We start from the raw sequence: 20,507 nt of genomic DNA, 5'->3' as shown, positions 1-20,507 counted from the left end.
GTCAATGAAACACATAAACATCTTTCTAGTATTCCCAGCTTTCAACCAAGATTCATCTAACATCAGCAATGATATCTCTTGCTCTATAGCGTCTTCTGAATCCAGCCTGAACTTCTGGCAGTTCCCTGTCAATGTACCGCTGTAACTATTGTTGGATAGCATCAAGCTCAATGATTTAACCTGCTGTAAATAGAGATAGTTTCTGATTTATAACAAGCCATACTTACCAGTCACACAACAGAAAATGGTGAGATTAAAATAAAAAAATTCTTTTCCTCAGTAATATAGACTACACTAAAAATTGGAGTGGATGTTTCAATCTTTTCGTGCTATCCTTTAAAGATAAAGATTGGATTTATAAAGATATTGCTACTAAAAGGCAAGGGTAATGAAAAAGGCACCAGCTTTACGGAATCGAGTTAGTTTGGAGGGGTGGAGACTTATAAGTAAGCCTGCCTAGACAAATTCTATTTTCCTCTACTTTGTGGTATTTAGAAGACCGGGATATATGCTACTAATCTTTAAACAACCACTCCAAGCAGTGCCGGTGCCCTGCTTGTGTTTGATTTTGTATATGATTTTCATTCGAGCGCACGAAGAACGTCTTGAGCACCAGAGTTCCCAGTTAACTTTATAGCTGGCCCCAGCTCTCGGCGCCCAGTGGCTTTTCCGCCCATCCGCGCCACTTCATGTTGAAGATGAAATGACGCTGTAATGTGGGCTTTTCTCTCATAAGCTGCAGTTGGATCTCTTTTAACTCCTTCAGTCCACAAAACGGGTTAACATGCAGCCTGTGGAGAGTGGGGAAGGAGGCTCTAAACTCTCAGGGCTACTTAAATCTCCGTGGTCAGAGCCTCCCATGAAGAATAGACTTTTCTTTCTTCATGTCGTCTAAAAAGTGAACAACAGGCTCCACAGTTCTGGTTACGTACCCGGGTGCACGTCTTGTAAGGGCAAACCGTACAAACACACAGATCTCCAAACAAGTGACACGAGCGAAAACACAAACACGTGCTCCATTCCTTGAAATGAACCCGAGAAAAAAATGTCTTAGCGTTCTGCGTCACACTTTCTACAATATATTTTCAGCTCATGAGGACCAATTAATTTTTTTCAAGATGGAAATATATCTTTGTTTATGCAGTTTATCGTCTTCGAATTTTGGGGGGAATGATTTTTGGGTTTCGAGATTCGTTTTACCTCGCCCACCGATTCAGATGTTGAAACTGCGGCGGACCTGACAGCGACTACAAGAGAGGCGGAGCGCAGAGTTGACGTCATCAGCGCGCGGTGGATGCGCCCGCGCCTGCGCAGTGGCTCCTCGTGCGGCACCGCCGGCTGCGCCACACGGACTCGGTTCGCTCTCTCCCGCCGCCGCTGCTCCTTTCCCCGGTGTCTGCTCGCTGCGCGTCCGGAGCAAGATGGCTGACGACCTCGGAGACGACTGGTGGGAGCACCAGCCGGCCGGAGCAGCCAGCAGCCCAGGTACCCACTTTGCGCGCGCTCCCGCAGGCCCCCCCCCCCCCCCCGAGACTGTGCCGTTCCCGGAGCCGCAGCGCGTGCTCCTTGTCGCGGGCGCCGCACGTGAAACTAAGTCGCATCTTCGGGCTGGTCCGCGGGGCTGCCCAACAGGCGGAAATCTTTCCCCGAACTTTTCTCTCCCGAGCTTGCATACGAGTTTGTGTGAAGGTTCACAACGCAGTGGGCTAGATTCTGAGCTCCCTGCCATGGAGTCGATTCCGACTTACAGTGAACCTCGGACTGGGGAGAACTGCCCCTATGGGCTTCGCAGACTGTAACTTGACTGGAGTAGAAAGCCCCATCTTTTTCCCGCTGTGCCGCTGGCGGTTTCTTACTTCCGACTTGGCGTTTGCCAGCCTAACAGGTAATCACTGCGCCATGAGGTCTTCAATACTTCAGTTCAAATCGCTGCTGCAACACTGAGACTGTGCGGTCGCATTCGTACTTTTTGATGTCTGCTTATTTCCTAAGGTGGGTGAGAAGGTAAACGGAAAGGTATCTGTGATACACTTGAGCATAGCATATTTGGCACATACTATGTGGACAGTAAATATTAACTATTGTTTTTCATGGTCATAATTTGGAATACTATTGCCAGAAAGGGGCTAAGTGTATTCGCTTATTCTACACATGAGGAAGATGAGACCCAAAGATGTCAAACAGTTGGCCCATTCACATAGCAAGTTACTGTCAAAAACACTAGACTCCAGGTAACAACACAGTCCACACATGACTTCTGTGTGTATCCACTCAATGTAGTGGGCCTTGTATCAAGGATTGGAGTCTCATAAACTAACTTCCCACCCAAGTCTGCCATTGAACTCTTTATGTCCCATCGGGATGAAGATGTAACGATGCTGCTATCACTCTATAAGATTTGCCTCTCTTCTCTGCCAAATTGTAAGATAAAACCAAAATCTAATTCATGTTTTCAGTTTTTACAAGCCCTTGAGGCATCTGTGTGCAAACTTTGGTTGTAATGCATTGTAAAAGATCCATTAAAAACACCAAAATTAAAAAAAAAAGACCACACCAAAATTCTGTTTAAACTGAATTGCTTCCAAAAGGGCTGACTTCATCATTTTATACGATGTAGCCATTATAATCCATGCTCACAGTTTAAAGAGAAAACTCACAGTTTAAAGTCTTGCTCCTAGCAAATATCTATCTGCGTCTGTAGCCACAATTCCCCACCCCCCTCCACCCCCCAGCACTGGTAGAGCCCATAGCTACTTTTATTCTCCCCAACTCTGGTACTATGGATCAAAACTCTTAAGGAAATAGTTGAGTTACTCTTTAGTAGTAGGGGAAATAGCATTGAATGAAGGATCTTAATTCTTGAATTCTAGTCTTGGCCTTCTAATCGCCAGGTCAACAGTTTGAAACCCAAGCTGCTCCATGGGAGAAAGATGAGGTTTTCTGTTTCTGTAGAGAGTTAGAGTCTCAGAAAGCCACTAGGGCAGTTCTGCCCTATAGGGTCAGTATGAGTTGGAATAGACTGTGGCTGTGAGTTTGGTTTTTTAGATTTTGAGTCTCATCTCTGCCCCTGTGACGCTCAAGTCTGAGGAAGAAAATCAGTGCATAGTATTATGTGCCAGATGTTTCCAAAAATCCATAGCATCCTTAAACAGTGTTGCTTTCATTTTGGCACGTGAAGAGCTGAGTGTCAAGTAATATTTTGGAAACATGAGAGAATAGCATTCAAAATGTGGTCTGTGATGTTTGGATTGGAGCCAAGAGGAGGAGGTCTTTGATCATTCATTTATGGAGGAGGTTGCCATTTGTTTTCCCCTATATTCCATTACCAAGAACGTTTCTAGTGACTGTTACCCCGGGGCTCAGCTAGAACCTGCAGACACAGAGTTGGGAATGACTGACACACAGATGGCTTACTTGCAAAGCGGAACTTCTTAGCAATGTGTGAAGCTCTTACGTCCCACTTCTTTTGAAGAGGGCTTTTATCATTCTGATTCTTTGATGTCATCTCCTGTCAAATGTCGTAACTAGAGAACTGAAGTGTGCAGATATTTCTGTGTGCAGTGATGGGGACAGGAGGGCTACAGACAATAATGCCGCTGGTATTCTTACTATGTGTCAGATACTTTTGATTGCATTACAGGAACTAAAAGAAAAAAAAGCCAAAACAACTCACTGCCACGGAGTTGATTTCAGACTGACATAGGATAGGGGAGAACTGCCCCTGAGTTTCCGAGACTGTAATGGGAGTAGAAAGCCTCATTTTTTCTGTCCAGGAGTGCCTGGTGATTTTGAACTGTCACCAGGAATGTAGCTCATTTAATCTGCTCAAAAACATCATTTCATAATTACTGTTCCATTTTATAGATGAGGATGTTGATTCTATCAAGTCCTGTTGAAATGTCAAGTGGTTTGTACAATGGAATTTACTTGGTAACTGGGAAGCTTGAATTCATATGCAACCATTTTCAAACCAGAGTTTGTGCACTTATACTTCTAGTAAATAACATTTTGGATTATCAGTGCTAAAAGTATCTAGAATAACTCCTTTATCCATATACACCATTATCAACTTATATCTGTTAAAGCCCTTAGTCTCCCACTAGTCTCATTCAAAGGACATTTGTCCTTCAGCTTCAAATAAGCAGTTTCTGCCATTGGACTTTGAGGAGTACCTCTGCCATGAACCTCCGTGATCCTGGAGTGTGAGACTCCCATCTTGGCTGCCTTTTTGATCTCTTTACAAAGTTATGTCATAGCAAGGTCGAATGTCATGTGGCCAAAACTCAACAATTACATTTATTCCCCAAACCTGCCTTTTCCCCGACTTCCTTATCTCCATGCATTAAACCACTGACTACTCAATTTCATATACCAAGGTCCTGATTTGTTCATCCATTTCCTTTGCTCTGCACATTTGATCTCTCAAGTCCTGGTGACACTTCCCCTTTAATTTATCCTGAGTCCCTACTTCTGGTTTTCTTTGTTATTATCACCACCAGTGTGTTTGTTAGCATTCTTTTTTGCCTTAACCACTGTAAGTAAACTCTGAGCCGGCCTCCTATTTTCCCTCTTGTTCCTCTATGGATCATACTTTATTCAGCACCCAGCTGAATCCTGGTAAAGGGATAGCAGGCCACATTCCAGCCTAGAGCCCAGTGGTCACAGAATACTATTTAGATTACTTTTCTAGATCTTCTGCCTGCTCCTCACTAGTGGTCTTTGTTCAAGCCGCACCGCCTTCATTTTGTTTAAACTCATTGCTGTTCCTTTTCCTATCTGTGCTGAACTGCTACTAACTCATAGCAACCCCATCATACTGGGTAGAACTGCCTCTGCGTTTTCAAGACTGAAACTTTATGGACGGAGCCCTGGCTGCATAGTGGTTAGCATCAGGCTACTAAGCTTACTTAAAGCCAGCAGTTCCAGACCACCAGCTGCTCTGCAGGAGAAAGCCTAGGCTCTGTACTCCCTTAAAGAGTTACTCTCAAATCCACAGGGGGCAAGTCTTCACTGTGGGAATTAACTCAGTGCCAGTGCTGGCCCGCAACAGCGGCTTTCTTAATAGGAAAACCTCAGTTCACACATCACATCTGTTAAGCCTGTTTAGAGTATCCGTGACCTTACACCATTATTTCCTCACTTTCTTTTAATTATCTACAGAGTCCTTAATAGCCAGTTATATTTGTCCTTGTTAAATTATTGTAATCCCCACTAGGCCACAAGCTCCATGGAAGCTTAGAGTTTGTCTTATTTATTGTTTCCTCAGGGCCTGAAGTCGTGTCCCAGTACATAGTACTCCCAAACCAAACTCACTGCCACCCTGTGAGTCAATGCTGATTCTTAGTGATGCCCCCTGTGGGTTTCCAAGACTGCCTGTTTGTGGGAATAGAAAGCCCAGTCTTTCTGTGCGTGGAGCTGCTGGTGATTTTGAACTGCCAATCATGAGGATCGCAGTCTACTGCTTAACCACTGTGCCACCAAGGCTCCTTTAAAAGATACTTATTAGCTAATAATTCATTAAATAACTGTTAGTAATTCACAGCCATACCCAAGAAACCTCGTCCTAGAAGTTCCCCACCTGAAGAATCTTAATGTGTTGGGAGAGTTGGTGGAAGCTTGCCCAGGCTTTGCATGTTGCTTTTCCTTTCTAGAAGTACATTTGAAGTCTTTGTTGTATAACAACAACCTCTATTTACGTTGTATACTAACCACATTTGGGTTTTGTTTGACAAGTTATGTTTATTTTAAAAGAACAGCAAACAAACTTGCCTTGTAAATGAATTCTTTGATACTTCTAAAATGAGTATTGCAGGTATTTGGTTATTGCTGTTGTAATATACCAGAGAAATATGGGGCTTTCTACTCTGTAAAGATTTCTTTTTCTCTCTCTCACTGTCATCGAGTCGATGCCCACTCATAGTGACCCTACAGGACAGGGTCAAACTGCCCCGTGAGTTTCTGAGACTGTCACTCTTTCCAGGAGTAGAAAGCCCCAGAGGAGTGGTTGGGTGTTCAAGCTGCTGACCTTGAGGTTAGCCGCCCTGTGCGTTAACCAGTATGGCACCAGGGTACCTTTCTTAAAGTGTTATAGTCTTAATCACTCACAGAGGCAGTTCTGTCCAATAGGGGCACTATGGGTCGGCTTTGACTCGATTGCATTCTAAGTTTATATTTTATTTTGATTTTTTTGTGATATAGTTTTGTATTACTTTATTCACGTTGTATCAGCTTCTATATCCTGTATTCCTGGAAATAATTAAGTGGAGGAACACCTTGCATCTTTCCTTTAAGCCTGAATAACTTTTAATTAATTTTTTCCTTTTCTCAGTCCAAAGTTAGTCCTATATAATCTTTTTATGTGTAGACAGCCATGCAGAACAAATATTGTGTTGCATTTTCTGTATATAAAATGTAGACTAAATACAGATGCTGATGACATATAACAGAAGGTCAGCTTCAGGGCATGCAGTTTTCAAAATTATTTATTGAGTTCTCAAGCTAGACCTTATTTTATACTGCGTAAAGGAATCTCAGGAGAGGAAAACCCAACACAATCAGCTTACATGGTAAGATTTATCCGTTAAGCATGAGCACAAAGACATTCAATCAAATGCCAAATACGATTCTTAAAACATGTTCAAGGGCAACTAACAGGAGCAGGATGGCTTTCAAGGGGGAAAGGGAACAGACAACTACATTTATCAGTCATGAGTCTGGACTTTAACACGTAACAAATGGCCCAGAGACCTCCATGGGCCTAGTTTATTCTATACACTTCCCAGGATTCTTGCAAATGACTGAGTATTCCTTGACAACAGTTAAGAAACTATAAAGGTACCAATTTGCACATCTTTTCCCAAATCCTATGTGAGTAGTAGGTCCCGATGCAACTTTGAAAACTAAATGTCTGTGAATCTTGAATAATAGCATTCAGAAGTTTGCATGGCCTGGAGAGACTTCTCCTTCTCGGATTCCAAAGCGGCACCTTGTGTTGTTCGTAGTGACTTTGAGTTGTGTTTATCTGATGTTCTTTAGTTGAACACTTAAATACACTCGCAGATTTATACATCTTATCAAATATATCACATATAGCTTGAAATAAAATTTCTTTGCTTTCATAGGATTTTAAAAATAATTTTTAAATTGCTAGTATTACTTACAAAAAGTCACTTATCAAGTCTCACTTAAGAGCTTATTGCATTTCTGTTAGTATGGTTCACACTAGGCCAGGATTCAGGCAGCTTTCTTTATGAAGGTTAGACAGCAAACATTTTAGGTTCTGCAGGTCAGGCTGTGTCTTTAACAACTACTCCACCCTGTAATTATAGCATGAAAGCAGCCACAGGTGACATGTCAAGCGATGGAGTGTGGTTCTCCTCCGATAAAACTTTACTGATGAACAATGAAAATTAAGTTTCAATCAGTTGTCACATATCACCAAAGATTAATTCTTTGAAATACCCCCCTCAATTATTTAAAGATGTGAAAACCAACTCACATACTACTCTAGAAGATAAAGGGAGGGATTTGACCTGTGGGACCTTTGCCAGCCCCTGCCAAAATTGGAAACACACCTGAGAGTCTTTTCATCAGTGACCCTGTCACCAAAGCATAATTATTCATATATTAGCTGATTTGTTTTCCTATTTAAATCAAGCACTTTTATTTCAAAAGGTTACAGAGAAATTAGTTCCTGATCTTTCTAGTGAAGCTAAATAAATGTAGGGTTGGGGAAAAGGGTCAGCATAGAAAAATCAGGCTATACATTTTTTACATTCTTTTATTAGTCAGATTTATTTTCATTCATTTAGATTACCTGCTTAATGTTTCTTTTCAGTGAATCCCTTCCAGAGTTATTAGCACAGCATCTTTTATTTTCATAGTTCTTCAGAGAAGCCACATTTCTACAGAAACAGGGCTATGCTCAGGAAGCAGTGATTTAAACTTGCTTGTGGTACAGGGCAAACCCCATTTTGTTGAGCTTAAAGTAGTACTTCTGGTTGTTAGTTGTAGTTACGCATTGCTTTGAGTAAGCATGGTTTGAGTTTACAATCCTGTTAAAATAGATCTTTGTTATTTTATAGACTTATCTTAATGGAATTCAAACTATTACCATTTAAAGATATGTTTCTTCTTGTTCCATTAGAAGTATAGTTATCATACTGCCTTATTTTGGGGGATTGGGTGAAATGATCATCCCCCCTACCCCCGTGCACCTGTTAAGATTTCCTGGGTGAGGGGTAAAAGGTTCAGCACTTGAAGGCTAGCCAGAAGATTGGCAATCTGAACCCTCCTATGAAGAGGCCATGGAGACAGGCTGGATATATAAAGGTCACACCAAAATAAAACCCAGGATCACTGCCATTGTGTTGAGTTCTGTGTTAGTCCGGGTTGACTAGAGAAACAAATTCATTTATTCTCCTAGGTGTATAAGAAAGCTGTATATAAAGAGTAATTGTACATTAAGAAAACATACCAGCCCAGATCAAGTCCATAAGTCCGATATTAGCCCATATGTCTGATACCAATCTATATAGATTCCTCTTCAGACTCTTGCAAAACATGCAATGACTATAAATGCACGCCTTTGTCAGTTGACACCGGATTATGTAACTGCCACAACTCTGATTCACGGTGACCCTACAGGAATTGCCCCTGTTGGTCTCTGAGGCTGTACCTCTTCACTAGAGCAGAAAGCCTCCTTCCTCTCTGAGGAGCGGCTTGTGGTTTCCCTCGGCTGACCTTGTGGTTAGTAGCCCATCTCGTATCCACTACAAGACCACTGCTCCAAAAAAAGGGGTACACATCTTGAAAATTCTGGGAGTGGTTCATGGATGGCTGTGAGTCAGAATCAATTCTTTTTTGTAGTGCGTTGTCTTTCCTGCTCTTCAGCATATTCCAACTTGAAAACATACTCTTTGGTCTCCGTAATTTCAAGTTTTGAAGCCTCATCTATATATAACGTGTGTGCTCCTGGTCAAGGTCAAACCTAGTTTGGGAGGGGCATGGGTGGGAGCCTCGTTCTGGCATCCTCCCTTCCCTGAGAATGTACCGAAGACTCCCTCTATGTCAGGCACAGTGCTAGCACTCCACATGTGCTTTCCCACCTGTGTCCGTCCCGCTTCCCTCCATCTGGCCTCACTCTTGGCTTGTTTTTGTTTTTTTATCACATTCATTTGTACTTCATTCCCTTTTTTTTTTTAAAACATTTTATTAGGGGCTCATACAACTCTTATCACAATCCATACATATACATACATCAGTTGTGTAAAGCACATCTGTACATTCTTTGCCCTAATCATTTTTTTCCTTTTCTTTTTTTACATTTTATTAGGGGCTCATACAACTCTTACCACAATCCATACCTATACATACATCAATTGTATAAAGCACATCCGCACATTCCCTGCCCCAATCATTCTCAAAGCATTTGCTCTCCACTAAAGCCCTTTGCATCAGGTCCTCTTTTTTTTTCTCCTCTCCCCCCGCTCCCCCCTTCCTCATGTGCCCTTGGTAATTTATACATTGTTATTTTGTCATGTCTTGCCCTATCTGGAGTCTCCCTTCCCCCCCTTCTCTGCCGTCCATCTCCCAGGGAGGAGGTCACATGTGGATCGTTGTAATCAGTTCCCCCTTTCCAACCCACTCACCCTCCACTCTCCCAGCATCGCCCCTCACATGCCTGGTCCTGAAGGTATCGTCCACCCTAGATTCCCTGTGCCTCCAGCTCCCATATGCACCAGTGTACAACCTCTGCCCTATCCAGTCCTGCAAGGTAGAATTCGGATCATGGTAGTTGGGGGGAGGAAGCATCCAGGATCTGGGGGCAAGCTGTGCTCTTCGTCGGTACTACCTCACACCCTGACTGACCTATCTCCTCTCCTAAACCCCTCTATGAGGGGATCTCCAGTGGCCGACACTTGAGCCTTGGGTCTCCACTCTGCTCTTCCCCCTTCATTCAACATGGTATATATGTATATACATATACATGCACACACACACATATATATACATATATATATATATATCCCTTTTTTTTTTTGCATGATGCCTTATACCTGGTCCCTTTGGCACCTCGTGATCGCACTGGCTGATGTGCTTCTTCCACGTGGGCTTTTTTGCTTCTGAGCTAGATGGCCGCTTGTTCACCTTCAAGCCTTTAAGACCCCAGACACTATCTCTTTTGATAGCCGGGCACCATCAGCTTACTTCGCCACATTTGCTTATGCACCCATTTGTCTTCAGCGATCCTATCATGGAGGTGTGCAGCCAATGATATGATTTTTTGTTCTTTGATGCCTGGTAACTGATCCCTTCGGGACCACTCGATCACACAGGCTGGTGTGTTCTTCCATGTGGGCTTTGTTGCTTCTGAGCTAGATGGCCGCTTGTTTATCTTCAAGCCTTTAAGATCCCAGACACTATCTCTTTTGATAGCCGGGCACCATCAGCTTTCTTCACCACATTTACTTGTTCACCCGCTTTGGCTTCAGCAGTTGTGTCGGGAGAGTGAGCATCTTAGAGTGCCAATTTAATAAAAGAAAGTATTCATGCTTTGAGGGAGTGCTTGAGTAGAGGCCCAAGGTCCTTCCGCCACCTTAATACTAAACCTATAAATGTAGACACTTAGATCTGTTTCCCCATCCTCATATATATGTTTGCATGTACATGTCTTTGTCTAGACCTCCATAAATGCCCCTTGACTTCCAGCTCTTCATTCCCTTCTATTGAAGTTCATTCCCTTCTTATGGCTCTCCTTTAACTTCGCTTTTCCACACCTGGCTTTTAACTTACTCTTATAGCTTGCCTGCTCAGGCTGTGACATAGTACCCTACACTTTGGCTCTGCCCCAGCCTGCAGCTCCTCCTTCTCCTTTAAATTGGGGTGGGTATCTGGTTAGTAGTCCGAAGTCTCTCCCATAGCACCACCGGGCTCCGCAATAGGGGTGAGTATCTCTTCTGTGCGTTGACCTGGGCTCGGCTAGAAAGGAGAGTGCGCCTCATCTGCTGCCTCTATCCCGGGACAGAGGTGCAGGAGCATGGTCTCGATCCTCTCAGATTCCTTCCATTATTGTGTCTCCAGCTCTCGGTGCAGGATCCCACAGAACCTTCAGGCCTGCTCTTCAACTCACAGCAGTTTACCTCTGGCCCAGGCGGTGTGAAGTGTAAAACTCCTGTGTCATCAGTGCCTATTTGACTTAGAGCAACCTCGTGTTCCTCTCGCCACCCAAAATCACATCTCTCGCTTGATTCAACCACAAAAAGATTTCAGGGTAATAAAAAAATAATTTTTCTAATTTACTGATGGGATTATATCCAGCCTTGTAGATAGCTAGTTGGACTCATAGTATGATACTTTTATTCCCATTTTAATTTTGCAGAGCAATGATTCATATTCTGTGAAATATATTAATATTGGCAACCTTTGAATCCACTGCCTTGATGGTTACAGAAAGTAGCCATGGCCACCTGACCTGATCCCACCACACCGAGGCAAATCACTGGGGGAGTGCAGCGGAACAGCAAGGGAATGGAGTGGCAAGGTCCCCAGGGAATGCTGAAAGTGGACTTTGGGGCCAGGGCGTGGTGCCCCAACAGACTGGACTGGAAAACGCTCCTAAGGGCCAGCAAACGATCCCTGAACTAACTACAAGCTTTTCTCTTGTGAACTGTTTTGTTCTGTTCTTTTTCAGTGGTTTGTTTTGGTTGTTTTGTTGTCTGGTTGTATACTGTTGCTTTGTTTTCCTCTGTCTAGTTTTCGTGCATGTTAGTGACTCCACAGGTCTGTCTGAATAGGACAGGCTGGATGAACTATCTGGATGAAAAACAACGGGACCGACAGTTCCGGGGGGACTTGGGGTGGGGGGGTAGGGGGGGTAAGGAAGTGGTGTTAACAAACCCAGGGACAAGGGAAAAACATGGGACCCCAAATGGTAGAGAAGGGGGAGTGGCAGGCCTGGTGGGAAATGATCAAGGGTAAGGTTGCTTAGAGAAGAGGTATACTCTAGCCCAGGTGGCGATGAAGCATGGTAGTAGGGCAGGAGGAAGGTCAAGGGAGATGGAGGAAAGAGCTAGGAGTCAAAGGGCATTCATGGAGGTCTAGACAAAGACATGTACATGCAAATATATATAGGAGGATGGGGAAATAGATCTTTGTGTCTATATTTATAGGTCAAGTATTAAGGTGGCGGAAGGACCTTGGGCCTCTACTCAAACACTCCCTCAATGCATGAATACCTTCTTTTATTAAATTGGAACTCTATGATGCTCACTCTCCCAACACAACGGCTGGAGCCAAAGTGGGTGAACAAGTAAATGTGGTGAAGAAAGCTGATGGTGCCCGGCTATCAAAAGAGATAGTGACTGGGGTCTTAAAGGCTTGAAGATAAACAAGCGGCCATCTAGCTCAGAAGCAACAAAGTCCACATGGAAGAACACACCAGCCTGTGTGATCGAGTGGTCCCAAAGGGATCAGTTACCAGGCATCAAAGAACAAAAAATCATATCATTGACTGCACACCTCCATGATAGGATCGCTGAAGACAAATGGGTGCATAAGCAAATGTGGTGAAGAAAGCTGATGGTGCCCGGCTATCCAAAGAGATAGTGTCTGGGGTCTTAAAGGCTTGAAGGTGAACAAGTGGCCATCTAGCTCAGAAGCAAATAAGCCCACATGGAAGAAGCACACAGGCCAGTGCGATCACGAGGTGCCCAAGGGACCAGGTATAAGGCATCATGCAAAAAAAAAAAGATATGTGTGTGTATGTATGTGTATATATGTGTATATGTATATATGTATGTGTATATATGTATATATATATCATATTAAATGATGGGGGAAGTGCAGAGTGGAGACTCAAGGCCCAAGTGTCGGCCAATGGAGATCCCCTCATAGAGGGGTTTAGGAGAGGAGATGGGTTAATTAGGGTGTGAGGTAGTACCAATGAAGAACACAGCTTTCCCCCAGATCCTGGATGCTTCCTCCCCCCAACTACCATGATCCGAATTCTACCTTGCAGGGCTGGATAGGACAGAGGCTGTACACTGGTACATATGAGGGTTGGAGGTACAGGGAATCCAGGGTGGATGATACCTTCAGGACCAAAGGTGTGAGGGACGATGCTGGGAGAGTGGAGGGTGAGTGGGTTGGAAAGGGGGAACTGATTACAAGGATCCACATGTGACCTCTTCCCTGGGAGAGGGACAGCAGAGAAGGGGGGAAGGGAGACTCCAGATAGGGCAAGATATGACAAAATAACGATGAATAAATTACCAAGGGCATATGAGGGAGGGGGGAATGGGGAGGGAGGGGGGGGGGAAAGAGGACCTGATGCAAGGGGCTTAAGTGGAGAGCAAATGCCTTGAGAATGATTGGGGCAGGGAATGTATGGATGTGCTTTATAAAATTGATGTATGTATATGTATGGATTGTGGTAAGAGTTGTTTGAGTCCCTAATAAAATGTAAAAGAAGAAAAGAGAAAAAAATGATTAGGGCAAAGACTGTACAGATGTGCTTTATACAATTGATGTATGTATATGTATGAACTGTGAAAAGAATTGTATCAGCCCCAATAAATTGTTAAAATAAAAAAATTAAAAAAAAAAAGAAAGTAGCCATGGCCATCTGAAATGGTTTGCACTAAAGTCTAGCAGCTTGATTCCACAGTGGGAGCATAGCCTACTGGAACATTGGGACAGAACGCTGCGCACGGGTCAGTATGATCACTGCCCCAGTGATGGTCAAGTAGACGGTGAGAAGATAAGTACAGCAGCTATGCGTTTTGTTGTTTCTTTCCTCGGAGCTAAGAATTGCCACTCTCCCCCTCCCTCCCTTTCTGTGTTCACTAGACAACTCATGGACTGTTCTAGTGAATTCAATCCTATCTAAGGCAGATTGGGTGGATTTGGTGAAGGGGAGGAGATATGCTTGGAATTGTGTATATGATTTTGTGTGTGTGTGTGTGTCTACACAAACATAGACGTCATAATTATAGATGAGCTGCCCTGTCTGGATGATCTGATCTTCACCAGGCCCATCCAGTTGTGAATGAATCAACTGCCAGTTGGCAGCTTCACCGGGAGGGAGGCACGGCCCTTCCTCGTTGGGCCTTTCATGCTGGTCATTCCCTCGATCCAGGTGCTGCTGTAGGCGATTGTATCCAGACGGTGCATTGGCATGGCTTACCTCTTCCCTCCCGTGTGGAGGAAAGTGTTGGAGGTGACAGTCTTTATGATGTGGAGCTTCCCCAAACCAGCCTGGCGAACAGGCTGATCCGGAGGTCCTGCGGGAGCCACGGCAGAACGTTGAGTGATGTTTGCAGATTTTGATTTAGGAATGCATGCTGGGATTCTCTGCCTGCAGCCCTCCTTTATCTGCAATGGAACAGAAAGACATGATTCTTAATGGTAGAGCTGGTGGAGAAGCAGACTTTCTTCAGAATGTCAAGTCAGCTGGGAGGATTTGGTTTCTTTGAAAGCATAAAACAAAAGCTAGTTAACCATAAACTGTTGAAGAAAAGAAAATTCAAAGCATTTCTGCAAACATGCTGACCATGTGCTGGTGTCAGATCTTTGGTAGTAGATAGCGAGAGAGACAGCGATGAGTAAGTATCATGTGGTACCTGCCGCCTGGCAAGCAGGAATAGCTGGAGATAAAACAAAGCACTGTGCCAAATTAAGCTCAAATTGCCACGAGGTTGCCAAAAAGAAGTTAATGCCAATTGAGGGGCCCAAGAGAGCGTCGGAGAAGAAGGTAGCATTTGATTTGAGTCTCCAAAGACTTCTAGGGTTGTAAACCGTAGAATGAGGAATGAGGCAGGACGTTCCAGGGTGAGGGACTACTTTTGCGAGAAAGAATGAGAAAGCTTGTGGCAATAATCCTGAGGTAGGCACATTGTAGACATGGCAGAGAAACTAAGTTTCTCCCAAATAAATCACATTTTAGAGGAAGAATGGGACTAGACTGTAGGCAGATAGTGGAAGTTGCACTTGCTGTAAAGGCAGTAAGTGTAAGGACCTGGAGCTAGGGAGGGATGGGACTCTGGGTTTTAGGGGAGATGGCCTGGAGGCAGAATGGTTGTGGTACTGTTTCTTCCCTGATTACTGAGGACTAAGAGGAATCTTCAGGAGCTTGAATGGTTTAGACTCAGGGGTTAGGTTAGTTGAGTGGGAAAGAGGGAAGACATACCATATATACTAGAGTATAAGCCAACCCAAATATCAGCCGAGGCACCTAAATTTACCACAGAAACTGCATGAAACATGTGCTGGCGATGGACCATAAAACTTTCCTTGAGTTCTTTAATGCCTCCCCTCCCCCATCATGATCCCAAATCTACCTTACAAATCAGGCTAGACCAGAGGATGTGTACTGGTACAGGTAGGAACTGGAAACAGAGAATCCAGGTCAGATAACCCCCTTAGGACCAGTGGCGAGAGTGGCGATACCTTGAGGGTGGAGGGAAGGTGGGGTGAAAAGGGGGAATCGATTCCAAGGATCTACATATAACCCTCTCCCTGGGGGACGGACAACAGAAAAGTGGGTAAAGGGAGATGTCAGACAGTGTAAGACATTGACAAAATAATAATTTATAAATTATCAAGGATTCGTGAAGGAGTGGGGGGCGGAGAGGGGAGGGAAAAATGAGCTGATACCAAGGGCTCAAGTAGAAAACAAATGTTTTGAGAATGATGATGGCAACAAATGTACAAATGTGCTGAAAATGGATATATGTATGGATTGTGATAAGAGCTGTAAGAGCCCCCATTAAAATGAAAGAAACAAAGACAAAAAAGGAATGAAGAAAATGTTCTAAAACATTGTGGTGATGATTGTACAGCTCTTCTAGATATAATTGAACTATTGAATTCTATGATATGTGAATTACATGCCAATAAAAATGTTGGAAAAAGAAAAATGTGCTGAAAAACTCGGTTATCCATGAGTATATATGGTAATTGAATTCAGTCACATAGAGATAGCTCTTATTTTCCTTTAAAAAAAAAAAGAAATGTTGAGAATGTGCGTAGCAAAACCACACCATTCAAGACCCAAGTCACAAAGCCCCCCACAATTCAAGTTCCTGCATGCACACTTCAGTGGCGTCGAATTGAACAGCATTTCCACCCTCCTGTTTGACATGAACTGCCCTGAGCTTTCTGACCAGTCTTTCCAGTTACTCTGCTCCCTTTGGTCCCATCTACGTAGTTCACAAGATCTTAATTCTCAAGGCACCCTGTGTTAGGCAGGGTTCTCTAGAGAGACAAACCAGATTGCTAGTAATTATATATAAATATATTTATAAATATAGATATAATACAAGAAATGAACCATTAAATTATATACAGATAGATAATACAAGAAATTAACAGTTAAATTATAAAGCAGTGAGACACTAGCAGTCCTTTAAGGCTTGAGAGCTGCCAGTTGCCAGTCCCCTTCTGTAGAGAGAGCTGGGCTATATATATCCAGGCAGCAAACAGCAAGGCAGGTCCCCAACTGTCATCAACTGTCGGTCCCCAGCTCCAGAATGAACATTCCAATCGTGTGGGCTTAAAGGGACCTCAACTTACAGCGACACAGTCCACAGGCTAGGCATCCCACAGGTAGTGTGCCCCTTTAAACTGAGGCACAGAACAAGCAAGGCGAGGCTCACCGAGCCATTTATCCCTCTGCCCTTCAGTTAATCCTACTTGTGTTTATCGGCCAGGCTGGCACAATGAACTATAGCACACTCTTTTTAAAAAAATATAGTTTACTGTTTGATTTTAAGAAAATTTCAGGGGATATTTTTTATCTTGGTTTCAAGGTTTAAAGATTATCTGAGGGCAGTGGTTTCTAGGGTCACAGCATCTCTCTAAGTCCTGAAAGATTGGATTCTATGAGAATTTGAAGTTTTCTTCTACGGTTCATCCTGAGGATTCTTTTATAATACTCAGTTACCATCTCGTTCTGCTGGTCTCCTGGCCAAGGGAGAGTAATTGTTCCTGGAGCTGGACGGTCACATACTCGATTTCCATCGCCTCTTCCTGAGGTCCCCTTTCCCTCTGCTGCTCCAGGTGATAGGAGAGACTGCCCTGGACAGCCACTTACAAGCCTGTGAGATGCCAGGCACGCAGCCAACCGGGAGACAGACAGAATCACTAGGTGTGTTATTGGCTCACTTAGCTGGATGCCTTATGAAATTACCATAAACTTCCAAACAATGAATGCTCTTACTTTTATTTTTAAGGGGAGAAAATTTTCTTGGGTGCCATTTCTTGTTGGTAAAGAGATGAATGAGAGTGCTCAGCTAACTAGCTCTTTCCCGTTGTAAATCAGAGCTGCTTCTTAATGCTTTAACCCCCTTTTGTGGCATCCTTCTGTTCCTGTGGTATGCTTACAAATGTAAGTGTTAGACAGCACATTAATACATCTCAGATTTATGAACGTTTTTGATGGGGACTCATCTTACACTGTTTTCCGTTCTTTAGAACTTGTGTTTCGGCAACAAATGTGCTTGACATAATGGATGTATGTATGGATTGTGTTAAGAGTTGTACGATCCCCCAATAAAATGATTTTTTTTAAAAATAGGAAAAAAAAATTTTTGTCGTGATAGGTGCAGTAAAATTCCTTTGTTTCACTATTCAAACTTTCTGCCAAAGTTTTGCTTTGTTTCACAGTGAGATAATCACTACATACACTTGACTGAAAACGTGGATCCTTTCGTTAAGGATCCTTCCCATAAACTGTACGGGAAACATGCCTTCTTTTGTCTCATTGTCTCAGTATTCTCTGCACATAGGTTCTACAAGAGTGCATGGCTCACTGACATCTCTGCTGTGTTTGTTTCTGAACATAGCAAATGAGTTGTCAATCTTATGAGACCGATATTCTTCTTATAAGTGGTGTTCCTGTCCACTCTAGTGCTAAATTGCTGCTTCGGCCTTTTACCCGCAGAAAGACATTTGTTTGTTGTTGTAGTCGTCAAGCTCAGTGCCGTCAGGCTTTGGTGAGATGGACAGCCTCAGTGCTGATTGTTGAGATCCATGGTGAGCTTTATTAAGTCGATAATAAATGGATTTTGTGGTCGCTATGAGTCGGCATTGAATCGATGCCAGTGAGTTGTTTCATTTTTGTTTTACCTTTGCCTTAACAACTTTGATATCTGTTCTCAGATTTAGTGTAGAACAAACTAAGTGGAGGGTCTATTAATTTGCAGTTTGGCTTCTTCCCCCTAGACACGGTGATTCCTTTGAACATCTTCAGTAGCCTCTCGGAGTCACTGGATGTGAGGTGAGGCAGGTGGTGGGTTCTGCTATTCGTGAACCATCTCTAGATGGAAGGTTTAGGATTTTTTTCACCGAATATTGCTTCCTGAAGCCCAGCAATTACCTGGAAGGATGCTTAACTGGAAGGGGGATTTTAAAACACTCCAGATGTTCAGTGTTCATCCCAGTACCCACTCACTTCGGTTGCTGAGCAGTGTGCATGTTGATTTTTAAGGCTCTCCCAGTGTGTTTGTTGGTAAGTGCTGTAGAGCCTGCTCCAACGCATAGCGACCCTGTACATCCTTCGCCACCCTTGAAATGGGGTTTAGGTCTGAGCCGATAGTTGCAGCCACTGTGTCACCCAGCCAGCCAGCCCATCTTGTTGAGGGCCTGCCACTCTACTTACCAAGCATGGAACTGATCTCTCCTAACAAGTCTGAAACACGCGGACGAAGCTCCCCATCCTTACCACAAAGAAGCTTTCTAGTTGTACTTCTTTCAAGACAGATGGTTTGTTCTTTGGGAAGTCCATGCTACTTTAAAATATTCTTCACCACCACCCAAATCCATATGCATCAATACTTCTTCAATCCTCCGGATTTCAGTGTCCAATTTGCATATGCATCTGAGATGATTGAGAATACTATGGTCCGGATTACCTTAGTCCTCAACAAACCATCCTTGCTTTGCAGCACTGTAAAGAGGTCTTGTGGAACAGATTTACGTAATGTAATGTGTCTTCTGATCTCTTGACTGCTGCGTCCATGAGCATTGATTGTAGATCCAAGCAAGACTTAAGCCTTGACAGCTTCAGTTTTTTTCTCCATTTATCATCATGTTGTCCCCTGGTTCAGTTGTGAGGATTTTGGTCTTTACATGAGTTATAATTCAAACCGAACCCTGCAAACCTTGATCTTCAAGTCCTCCTCACTTTCAACAAGTAAGGTTGTGCCATTTGCACATCACAGGTTGTTATTAAGCCTTCCTGTAATCCTGATGCAGCATTCTTCTTCATATAATCCAGTGTCTCTGATGATTTTCTCAGCACACAGATTGAATAAGTATGGTAACATTTCCTCATTTTAAACCATGCCAAAAGTGATTAATAGCTCCTAAAATCTGTTGAAAGGAGGGAGTGGTTTACTAATTGGGCTGCTAACCACAGTATCAGCAGTTCAAAACCACCAGTCCCATCGAGGAAGGAAGATGAGGCTTTCTACTCTGGTAGAGTTGCATTCTTGGAAATACACAGTGAGTTGGAATCCAATAGATTTGGATGTCACAGAGTTTGGTTTTGGTCTCTAAAATCTGCTGATAATTCAGTTTGCATGGAACGCAGTATTATTGGGGTTTCTTTTAAAACAGCATCGGTACTGTGTTTTTGTGAAGACAGTGTGGCCTCCAAATTCTTGGTGTCCGATTGTTTCTAACACACCTATTGTTTTAGCTCTGTTTTCAGTGCGTCGTTTTTACCTCTAGGTGGCAGCAAAGGTTGGCTTTTGTATTTACTAGGCCAATGCTAAAAGGTCATTTCCAAATCTTTAAGAAAATATTTTTTTCCCCTTGCATGAATTTTGTTCTTGGAAAATTTTCAGTATATGAGGTATGAGGCTTTAAAATTTGTCATCTCTTGGATCATTTTTATAGATCATTATGTCAAATAGCTCCAAGAAAGTTTTCCAAATTTGGAGTGCATTTTAGAAGAGGAATCTGCATATGGCTCTTTTAAGACCACACAGTGCACGTTCTACACCGACCTGAAGGCTTCTGGGTTTTATCAGAAAGCAGATGTCTTGGAGGAGAGTAAGGAGGAAAAAGAAAGACTAACAAAAATGTTTGACTGTTTACCATGGAGATCGTGTTTTGGAATGGGTTGCAAGTGTCCAGAGGATGCCAAGTTAAAGGAGCGCGGGTCATCCCTTCTATCTATCGAGGGAGCTGGAGAGAGCAAAAGAGTGGATTCATGAAATATTTTTCTTAAATTCTAAAGGTGTTTTATTTGGTCCACGGGTTCTTAAAACAAGAGCAATAAAAATCTTAGCCGTCTACAAGACTCCCTACATGCAGTGAGTCACTGATGGGATTGGCCAAAAATTGAAGAGAAAACTTCAACATGTCCACAGTTGAACTAGAAATCTTAATTTTCTAGCCTGCTTTTCTACTTGACCCTGTCCTCTTTCACATTCACTCACACTCACTCACTGCCATCGAGTTGGTGAAAATGCATAGTGACCCCATAGGACAGGGTAGAACTG

The 20,507-nt window shown here is 43.2% G+C and overlaps 1 protein-coding gene and 1 pseudogene across 1 annotated transcript in view; one reads left to right on the top strand and one right to left on the bottom strand.

Moving 5' to 3' along the window:
- The first annotated feature begins 1,303 nt into the window (after positions 1–1,303).
- The window catches only part of CMSS1 (cms1 ribosomal small subunit homolog), a 452,794-nt gene continuing 433,590 nt past the window's right edge, over positions 1,304–20,507 (top strand). The window contains exon 1 of the mRNA XM_075542419.1: positions 1,304–1,485. Within this exon, the coding sequence (XP_075398534.1) occupies positions 1,422–1,485 (64 nt within the window). The 5' untranslated portion in view covers positions 1,304–1,421. The remainder of the gene's footprint in view (positions 1,486–20,507) is intronic.
- LOC142439007 (filamin A-interacting protein 1-like) overlaps positions 13,602–20,507 on the bottom strand; it is a 109,270-nt pseudogene continuing 102,364 nt past the window's right edge.

Source organism: Tenrec ecaudatus, chromosome 2 (assembly GCF_050624435.1).
Source record: "Tenrec ecaudatus isolate mTenEca1 chromosome 2, mTenEca1.hap1, whole genome shotgun sequence".
NCBI lineage: Eukaryota > Metazoa > Chordata > Mammalia > Afrosoricida > Tenrecidae > Tenrec > Tenrec ecaudatus.
The sequence above is the reverse complement of the archived record's forward strand: the minus strand, read 5'-3'. Positions and strand labels throughout refer to the sequence as shown.